General features: G+C 27.6%; 1 protein-coding gene across 1 annotated transcript in view; it reads right to left on the reverse strand.

Annotated features, from left to right (window-relative positions):
• Window positions 1–899: 899 nt before the first annotated feature.
• LOC102678458 overlaps window positions 900–11,231 on the reverse strand; it is a 12,394-nt gene continuing 2,062 nt past the window's right edge. The window contains exons 4-10 of the mRNA XM_031512474.1: window positions 10,148–10,689; window positions 9,623–9,826; window positions 8,234–9,200; window positions 7,521–7,893; window positions 4,523–6,117; window positions 1,661–4,177; window positions 900–1,573 (exon numbers count right to left, since the gene is read on the reverse strand). Coding sequence (XP_031368334.1) covers window positions 900–1,573; window positions 1,661–4,177; window positions 4,523–6,117; window positions 7,521–7,893; window positions 8,234–9,200; window positions 9,623–9,826; window positions 10,148–10,689 — 6,872 coding nt within the window. The remainder of the gene's footprint in view (window positions 1,574–1,660; window positions 4,178–4,522; window positions 6,118–7,520; window positions 7,894–8,233; window positions 9,201–9,622; window positions 9,827–10,147; window positions 10,690–11,231) is intronic.

Below are 11,231 nucleotides of genomic sequence, written 5' to 3' on the forward strand. Positions count from 1 at the left end.
ATTTTTCGTAAATAATTACCGAAAATTTGATATATTACGTGGACTTGATATGGACAGATATTGGTATAAAAAAGATTTCTTTAAAATATATTCATTTATTATTTTGAATCATTAAGAAAATTTAACAAGTATCATTAAATAAATCGCCGTTGAAAAACGTTGTGCTACTTATAAAATAGCAAATGTAAGGTAAATCAATATCATCATCGTTAAGAAACGAAATAAATAAAATTCATTCACGATAGGCGTTTCGCTTCTTTTTCAAAAGATAAACAATTATTTCTTGTAAAATCGAAGGAAAAGGGAAAAATATCTTTTCTAATAATTATCGACATAAATGTCAATTTGCGTAACATTTATTTCTTTTTTTTTTTTATAAAAAAAGGAAAAAAAAAAAAGAAAAATAAAAAGAAGGCGAAAAAAAAAGATATATGGTTGGTCTCAAAAATATCCGATCCCCTGAATAAATATTTATAATACTTAATTTTTCATTAAGATTTTTCACCATGCATGTTATTTTTTTCTTAAACGATTAGGCCATTGTTATGAGAATTAAATAATAAATGTATATGCTAAAAATTAATATATCAATATTGCTTTTCCATTCGATAATATACAATTTTTCGTACAATAAAACGTGTGTATCCAATATTGGTCGGATATTTTTGGGACCAACTATATCGTAACAGTCTTTTTTTTTTTATTTTTTTCTCTTTTTATACAAAATGCAAAATAAAACGAATTTCTTTCGAAGAAAAAAAGAAGAATCTCTTTCAAAAGTTCCCGGATCATTTATTATTGAGTTAAAATCCATCGATCGTTATCGCGAGAAAAAAAAAAAAAATACGAAAAAATAAATCGGAACGAAACGAAATGATTCATGGACGATTTCTTTTTTCTCATCTATCCTCGTTCGACTGATTCGACTCGTGCGACTCGTACGACTCGTTCGATCCTATCGTGAAATCTTCCATCGAGGATTTGTTCAAATCTACGGAAACAGTGTTTCTCGAGACTTCGGAAATTTTGGTATAAGTCGAGTCGAAACTGTCGGTCGTTTCCATAAATTGTGCCGAATTCGATGGTTGCTTATTCTGTTCCACGGATAACCTAACCTCTTCAACCTGCTCGTTTCGTTTGGAAAAAATAATTTTTTCGGAAACGTACTCTTGTTGCTCTTCTGATTCTTCGTGCTCTACCGGAATTTCGTAGAAAACGGATAATTCTGATTTTCTTGGACTATCTTTTCGATTTATAGCATAATTCTTTTGAAGTTCTTTCTCGCTTAATTTTACCTTCGCGTAAGAATTGTACGATGCCTCTTCGAATAATTTTGTTTCGTTCTCGTGTTGCAGAGATTTTGTCGAGCTCGAATCATCGTCTTTGTATTGAAGAGTATCTATCTCTTCCTGCGCAAGACGCAATTCTAACAACTTGAGATCAGGTTCGATGAATTGAAGTTTATTTTCTTTTTCGTAAAATTCGATTATATTCATTTGGCTGCTATTCCTGACTAGGCTGTAATGCGGAGAAAGCGATTCCAATTTCTCATCCAAACAAATATCTATTTCATCTTGCAATTGATTATTCGATGAATCATGAATTAAATTATTATCAGACATGAAAATTGAATGAATTTCAATCCTTTTCACTTCGTTACCTATCTCTTTTGAACTATGCCCATGTATCATCTTTAAATTACTCCAGGACGTTTTATGCAAATTGGGATCAAAATTGAATTCTGAATCAGTGAAACTAGAAATTTCTGACATTTCGAAATCGATGACACTTTTTAACGAATCGTGATCGATTTCTTCTTTGTTTTCGTTTAGACTCTCTTCTTTATTTTCTTTTTCTTTCTTGATTTTCTTTATAAGCTTTGAATTTTTTAAGAATGTAGTTGTCGACGTTGGCATTGCATGAATTTCAAAAGGTTTTAAACTCGATGTGGACACGGAAATTTGTCTAAATGTAAATATTTCTTTGTAATAATATTGAATATAGAAATACAAGACAACTAGTCCAAAAGTGAAGATAGCATACAAAGATAATTGTTCTTTGTTGTCCTCTTTTTTTTCCTCTTTAATCTCCTTTTTAACCTCCTCTTTAATCTCCTCTTTAATCTCCTCTTTAATCATCTCTTTAATCACCTCTTCAATCTCTTTAACCTTTTCTTTGATCTTCTCTTTAACCTCAAAATCTGATTGTATATCGATATTACTTTCTTCGCATTCGTACATCTCTTCATCTGTCGTTCGCAAATCGTTCTTTTCGTTCTCTTCGTTCTCTTCTTCATCCGTTAGTTGGATATCCTTGTCAACATAAATTTCTTTAAAACTCGTATCATTGATGTTTTCCTCGATCATTTGATACGCAACATCTTCCTCAACCTCGATGTGTTTATGGTTCCACATTTCTTTAACTTCTTTAAGATCTACGATATCTTCGATTGCAATAATTTCTTCATTCTTCTCGACTTTCTTCGTTTCTTCACTATCGATAATTTCATTTTCTTCGTGAACTTTTTCCAATATTCCATAAGTTATACAACGTTCTATAGGAAGTAACTCTAAATTCGTTCCAAAATAAGTAAGTTTATCATAACTATCATCCCTCAAAGAAAACAAATTTATTTTACTAAGTTCTGTTTCCTTAAGCATAATATCAAGCTCTTCAGTTTCGTTGTTTTCGATAGGTGAAAGATCAGGTAATAAATCAGTCCATCTGACTACAATAGGAAATTTAATATTCGTGAACATGTCTTCTTTAATGAATTGCAATATCTTATTTTCTTCCTGTATTTGCTCTTCCATTTCTTCGTTCTTTTCTTCTTCTTCTTCTTCTTCAATTTCTTCTATCATATCGTCTTCATCGTTCGAAGGTTCTCGAAAAATCTCGAACAGTCGAAAAATATCCTCCAAATTGTATCCACGATCATTCAAATTCCGTAAGATTCGAATCATGGTCGTCAAAAGTTCGTTTATTCTAAACTCTGTATGTTCCACTTCATCATCATCATCAAACTCGTCCGTAGCCTCCATTTCGATAGGCAAATCTTCGTGATCGATAGTAGTGATGTATAAATCGCAAATACCATCTTCTTGATCCTCTTCGTCCAAATTTTGAAATTGTCGTATGGTAGTAAAAATAGCATGATGATGTTCGTAAGACATTGGAGGAAGTTGTTCCATGGTAAGACCCGTGAATTCTCTGTCAGATTGAAAAATAAATTCATCGATTGGATATTCTAAGGATCTATTTAAAATATCATCAATTGTCAGAATTTCTCGAGGAAAGTCTAATGAAGCGTTAAATGATTGGTAAGAGAACACGTTGTGGAGCATTCTGATAGTCTCGCCATCTACCATCAGAATTTCTCGGAAGAAATCGAAAGAAGTATCTACAGATCGATAAGAAAAAGCGTTGTGAAGCATTCTAATCGTATCCTCATCCACTATGTCCCATGGACGTGGATTTCCCCTTGGAGAGTTAGAATTACTTAAAATGACACCATTACCGACGTAGCTCATATTAATGTTTCTTCTGAAATTTCTAAAATTTGATGAAGTTTCTCTTATTTGAGGTTCACTTGACATTACTTCGAGGCTAGTCCTTTCGATTTCTTCTATTTCTTCTCTATTTTGAATCTCTTCTTCAAAATTGATACATTCTGAGCAAGATATTTGAAGAATATCTGTTGAAATATTTTCTTTTATTTCTTTCTCTTCTTTATCTTTCGAAACTTTAGAATTATCAATTTTTTGTTTATCGACTTCGATTTCTGATGTTACTCGAATTGGTTCAATTTCTTCTTTGAGATCAACATTTTTTTCGATTTCTTTTTTGAGATCAATATTTTTTTCTATTTCTTCTTTGAGATCAATACTTTTTTCGATTTCTTCTTTGAGATCAACATTTGTTTCGATTTCTAACGTTGGTTTCATTTCCTCTTGATGATATTCCATTTTAGGTATCAATTTGATTTCTTTTTCGAGATCTACTTTATTTTCTATTTCTAACATTGGTTTCATTTCCATTTGATCTTTTGTTTCTGATATTAATTCTATTATATTCTCATAATTTACGATTTCTGAAGTTGTTTCTTCTTCATCTTTATAATCAAGTTGTTGTACTGGTTCGATTTCAAACATCTGACTTGGAAATTGAGCTTGATAATCTGGAAAAAGAATTGAATACATTATTGAACTATAATTAAAATTATTCAGGACTTTTGGATAAACAAGTTATTAATTTTAAAAGATCAATTCTATTAAAAACAAATATAAAAGTTTACAAAAATATCAGTTAAATATTATTAAGTTATGAATAACTTAATTTTGTGCCAGATATATATTTGTACACATATATATGAAGTCGCCAAACATTAGCAATATATTGTATGATGCTGATGCTTTTTCAACAAAAATTTTAAAGATAATGTCTTATATTATTTTAAACAGATCTTTTATAGAATCTCAAAAAAAAGGTTTTAAAATTTTATAGCAAATAAAACAATATTTACCATGTACTTGTGGTTCTTTTGTACTCTGATCAATACTGCTAGAGGACCATGATGAAGTAACTTTTTGAAAGATAGTAGACTTTATCGTTGTCAATAAATTGCCAGTTTGTGCACCAAAATCCACACCTTCCATTAACGAAGATTGTTTATTATAGTCGCCCTTAATTGAAGGTCCCGCGATATTTGTGTTGTCTGTGCGAGATTCGAAAGAAAGTAATTGATCAGTGTCATTAGATAACACTTCTGTACTCTCCAAGTAATCTCTGACATTTTCCTTAGCAGGTGTCCTCTCCAACTCACGACCTTTCTGCGTACCTTCTAACTTTTTCATAGATAGTATCGAAGTATAATCATCGTCTGGCAATTTTTTCGGTTTGCTGTACTTAGTGTACTGTTTTCTTATATCTATTTCACCAGTTTGTTTGTTCTTCTTCGTATCTTGCTTCGCTTGTCCACCGTGCAACCTATCAAAATTATCTAATAGCTTGTCAGTCACTTTGTTGACTTTGGACAATTTCGAGCAAGAATACTTCTCGTTCGAAACATTATGAATTTTTACACTTGGCGTTTTGAACAACGGTTCTGTTTCTGTCGTTGCATCAACAGTAAAGTTTTCTTTGTCTATATAATCATCGTGAAAACGTTCATAAAATGATTCTATAGTTTTATGAATACTTTTCTTTGAACGTTCAGACAAGTTACTCTTCTTCGAAGAAGAAGAAGATCTATCTTTGGAACTTTCAGGGTTAGCATCAGGATTAGTGCTTTTTGATAATTTCTTTTTAGCTTCCAATTCCTTCTTGTATTTTACTAAAGTGACTTCATTATAAGCTTTTAGAGCTCTCATTTCTCGAGCTTCCCTATCTACCAATGACTCTATTTTATTCTTCCAATTGAACTTTTTCGTATGAGACGATTGTTTTTCCGTTGATTTCTTAGATGTTTCCAGAAGTTTCTTGAACGGCGATATTTTTTTCGAATTTGTGTTAGAGGCATTGGATTGAATAGAAAGTTCGTTTTTAGTTTTCTTTGGATACATAGGAGGCTTCTTACGATAGATCATCGCGTCAAACATCGATGGTCGAACCACTTGTGACAATGGAATCGTGCCAAAAGTTTCCACTTTACATTTGGTGCATTTTTTAATCTCTTCTTTCCTTGATTCTGAAAGTGAATTCATGCTGTCTGTCATTTCGCACACGCAGATATTCTCGTCGGATTGGCATTTCATCAAATTGGACTGTTTCTTTTGATTATTAAATCTTTGATGTGTAAGAGATTTAACATGATCCTTTAAGTATATTGAACTTCGCGATTCAGATCTGTCATCATGCATACTAGTGTTAGATACATTTCTTGATTCTTTTCGTTTGCGTGAGAAGAAGAATTTCTTGCGTAATTTCTTTCCATTCGTAAGGCTAATGCTGGAGGAGTTTTTTAGATTATTGCCGGTTTGCGTGAAGACGTCTTTCATGATACTAATGGAACTGGATTTTTGAGAATCATATGAGTTATTGTCAAAAAATGGCTCGTTCACTTGCACAATTTGTGATGCGTGGTGTTCGCTTGTGGAACATTTTGATTTTGATTCATATCTGGTAAAAATAATAGAATTTGTTTAGAAATGGAGAGTTTTAAAAATTACTTATGTTATTGATATATAATACATAATAAAAAATTATTTGAATATGAAACTTTTAAAATTAGATTAAAATTATAACTTTATGTCGATTATTACAGATAAACTAATAAGTAATAATATATTCATGAAAATTTATGTTTCATGTTTTGAAATACTGATTTAGAATGATAGTTATATTGATTTAATCATAAAAAATTTTGAAATTAATTAACTTCTTTGATAAATATTTCTTTCATAAATATTTCCATGCATTACACGTATAGGATAATTTTTTGATTGTTATAAATAATAAAATCTTATTTATAATTATTTATGAATTAAAAATTATAATCATATTTTTTTATCGTAATATAATGAAAATAATATAAATTTATTACAAAAATTTTTAAATCATTGGATTTGTAATGCTATTAAAACGAAATTTATTTATATTATTAAGATTATATTATTAAGATTTTTATGTAACATTATTTATGTAACATAAATAATGAAATAGATGATTTAAAATTTTTTAAACTTCTAAATCAATAGAGAGACAAAGACAATAAACTTACATGATATATAAAAGTCTTTTTTTAGATACATATAATTTATAAAACAAGAGAACAAATAATGGATAGAAATAAAATAAAAATGAAGAAATTAGTCGTCTCCAAAATATCGCAAATGAAACATAATAAAAAAAAGAAAGAAAGAAGAAATAAGAAAATATGAAAGAATAGAAATAAAAATTAGCGCCATCTCTTGATCATTAAAAACATTTCTTCATGGATTGAAGAGAGTAGAGTAAGATCGATTAATAATCAACGTCATTTATCGAATATCTTTAGCATTTAAAAGATGGCGTTAAATTGCAATTCTTATCTTCATCTTTATTCTTCTTTTATTATTTGTTCTTTTTGTTTATTACTATTGCCGCGTGAATAAGATATAGAGACAAGATATAAAATTTTAATTTTTAAAATTACAATATGTTATAATTTTTAATTTACCATTATTTTAATGCATAACACGATTACCATTGCGATGTAATTTAAACAAAAAATTATTTTTAATTTTATATTAAAAATAAAATAATAATTTCAATCATTATTCTGAGCTAAACTGATAAAAAAATTTTAATTTTAATATTAAGAATAATGTTAAAATAATAAGAAAATCATAATGTTCATAAAATAAAAATGAGATAAAAAAATGAATTGATGTTAGATTTATTTTGCATCTTGTCTGCGATAATATTAATATATATAATATTAATATATTATATATTTCAAGTATTTATATTGTACTATTTATATTTCAAGTATTTATATTTCAAGTATTTATAACAATGAAAACTTCTGAATTCTTGCGTACCTTTTTATCCTATCGAAATTACTAACAGAAGCAATTTTTGAGTCTTGTATTTGTATTGAATGATTAACTTGATCTTTTTGATTTAAAGGTATTAATGATGATATTAATACGTCCTGATCAGATTGACCAGGATACATACTCCACTTTTTATCTAATTGTTGAAGCAAACATTGTAATTCTGAATTATTGGCAAAATCCTTTTCATAACAACCATCAAAAACTTTCATGGAATCCTGGAAGAACTTTTGAATTTTCGCATCTCCGAATGAATATTCTGGCACATTTATTTTATTAGGCATATTTATACTCAATGTATTTTTCACGACATTCAATTTACTATTGCTCAAATTGTTCTTTTGAATAGAACTTACATCTAAAAAAAAAAAAAAAAAAAAATTGAAATAATATATAAAATTGTTCATTAAGTTATGTTTTTTAAATTAAAAACTACAAATGGAGAATTCAGAAGATAATCAATCAAATTTTCTCTAAAAATGATTTGCATAGATTAAAAATCTTTTCATCATTATTGAGACAAAATTTTAATTGACAAATTGATCAAATCACTATTTTCATACTTCAGTATTTATATTTTTTCTTATATTAATATATTTTTGCAATTAATTTAAAAAAATTTTAATTTTTATTATTATTAGGAATTAAGAAGATGACATTAGTGATTGGTTTCAAAATTCTCCAAGTGCTTGACTTACTCATTTCATTGTCCACAACAGACAAAGAAACCATAGTTTTTAGCATTTCCTTTTCAGTCTTCAATTTTGTCTTTTTTTCTTCAGGTTCAACTGTTTTTAAATTTTCAATATTTGTTACAACATTGTTCGTCACAGCTAAATCTTTAACAATATCTGATAAATTTTGCATACTATTTGATACAGTATTCTGTGCTGTATAAAAAACTTCTTGCATTGACTTGTTTAACATATAAACATTTTCCAACTTCTGAGCCTCATTTTTAATATTCATTAACATATTAGGATTATTTTGCAACAACTTTTCTATCAAAGGAAATGCGTTATTCGCTGTAAAATCTATCTTCTGATTTCGATTAAAATCAATGGAATCGTTCAAACATGAATGATAACTCGTGTTTTTGGAATTCAAATCCTCTATATTTTTTATTATTTTCTCTTTGTCAATACTTTTATTAGGCGTAGAGGTTCTCATCGTTTCTATGCCTGATAAACAATACTCCTCTATTTTTTCTTTAGTCAAATATTCATCTACGATGCAGTTGCATTTAAATAAATCTTGAATTTTCACAGGACTGCTACATTTCTCCACCATTTGTCGAGTGTTCGAAGAAGACTTGAATAAATCTTGTTTTCTTGAAGAGCAACAATAGCTGAATTCGTTGTGATAGGATGGACACAATTTCATTTGCTTCGTGTTATTTATCTCCGAGGAATTTGTTCCTCCCCTCTTCTTCGTCGGTGAACTTCGTTGGTCCATTGACAGATTTGTTATCTTGAAAGAATTGTTTTTATTTTCTTGTGGTTGTTGATCCATTGGCTGATTTGTTTTTTCGAAAGAATTGTTTTTAATATCTTGAGAATTTGAATATTGGTGCATTGATAGATTTGTTTTCTCAGAAAAATTATCTTTGATGTCTTGTGTATTAAAAATGCCATTATTTCTTGTTAGTGTTATAAATGGACTGTTCTGAATTAAAATAAAAAATTTATTAATTAACTAATTTGATATATGATGAGAATATTAGAAAAAGATTAGAAAAAATTATATAAATAAAATATAATCTAAGATTATTTGAAGATTAGTGTTTCTGTTTAAATTTAGATATATGTACATTTATAAAATTGAGGGAAGAAAGAATTCATAATTTTGTTGGTGTCGAATTCGTTTAAAAAATACAATTTTTGCTAATTTTTATAAAATTCAAAAAAAAACTTTATTGTCTGATTTTCGATTAATCATATTTAGATAATAAAAAGAACGATGTTTTATTATTATAATGTTAGCTAAGAATTATAAAATCTCTTTCTGCGTTGAAATAACAATTATTCAATGCTTTATTTCTATAAAAAAATATGTTATATATATTTTATTAGAGTTAATGAACTCACTGCACTATGAGTGTCACTGATAACTTTCATATTATCATCATATTTTTCGTCAATCATAATTTGATTCTTTGAAATTTTCTCGCTCAAAATTTCATTCTTTGAACTAACATATAATGTGATATCATCTTTGTAAAATTCATTTATCGTAACTTGATCTTCTTCACATTCATTTGTATTTATAGTATCATGTTCATATATTCTTGTCTGATAAGATGGAACAAAAAAATCAAAATCAAAAATTATTTTCTAATAATAAAAAAAAACTTTCCTCTAATGTTAATTTTTGTTAAATTAATTTTTAAATGTTTTAATATCTTTCCCTTAATCTTTTATAAAATAAAAATTAAATTATTGTAAATTATTTAAAAGCTTATAAGATCAAGAAAAATAATTTTTAAATGGTTTGTAATTACAAAATGTAATTTATTGATCAAATTCAAATTTTAACTTAAAATTTTAACTTAAATATAAATTTTTGTTATAATAATAAAAAAATTTTGCCTATGCTCCTTTCTAGCCTATTACCTGATCATCTTCATGTTCCTTCATGTCCGCCTTAACTTCATCTTTTTTATACTTATCTATAGTATCTTCATCTATTATCTCTTCATTCTTCTCATCTTCTGTTTTTTCAGTTCTTAATTTATTCGTTAAATCGTAATTACTAATGAAAAAATATCCTGATAGAATAGTATTGACAGGAATATCGTCTTCTTCTTCTGTTAATCTTCTAAAAATTTCCCTTTCTTTTTTTCTTGAACGTGCGTCCACAATATCCTGTTCGGTCAATCCAAGAATTCTCATCGTCTTTTGGGCGGGCGTTAACGTGGTATCGTCGATGATTCGCGAGATGGTATCGTGTGTATCGTAAGTATCATAACTGTCACAGGATATCAAGGTCATCAGAGACCGTGTTCTGTACTTCGAATCACCTATTTTGAAGCAGATGCGAGCAGCGATCAGATTCGAATCGCTTCTCATAGTTCTTCTCAATGTTCGTTGTTTCTCCATGTGACGCAGTTCCATAAATAGACAGGAGTTAGAGTACCAGACATAACTGAAAATTACTGAAAAATAGGAAGATTTGATGAAATTTTTAGATGTAAATTTAATATAAATTTAATGAAGATAAATTTTAGAAATATTTTAATCAATTAATAATAATTAATTACAAAAAAACAATTATAAAACAATTATAATAATATAATAATATAATATAATAATAATATAATAATTATAATGAACAAATATAACATAATAGCATCACGTGATTATTAACTAATGATTTATAAACATGCTTATATATTTATTTATCTATTTATAATTAATATTTTAATTATTTGTTTATTATTTTTTCTTTTTTATTTTTCGAATATTTGAATTATTATATTTTTGTACAAATGATAAAAATATATTTTATTAAATTTTGATGTGTTAAGATTGAAATCAAATGAAATCGTTGAAATCATTATAGTATCTTTGAAATTGTGTTATAATAAAAAAAAGAAAATTCGTTGAGTACTTACAAGTATAATATATAAGTAAAAAATATATGAGTACTTATAAGTGTACCAAATGAATTTTTAAACTTACTTTTCTAAAAAAAAAA

The sequence above is a fragment of the Apis dorsata genome, unplaced genomic scaffold, assembly GCF_000469605.1.
Source record: "Apis dorsata unplaced genomic scaffold, Apis dorsata 1.3 scaffold_444, whole genome shotgun sequence".
Taxonomy (NCBI): Eukaryota; Metazoa; Arthropoda; class Insecta; order Hymenoptera; family Apidae; genus Apis; species Apis dorsata.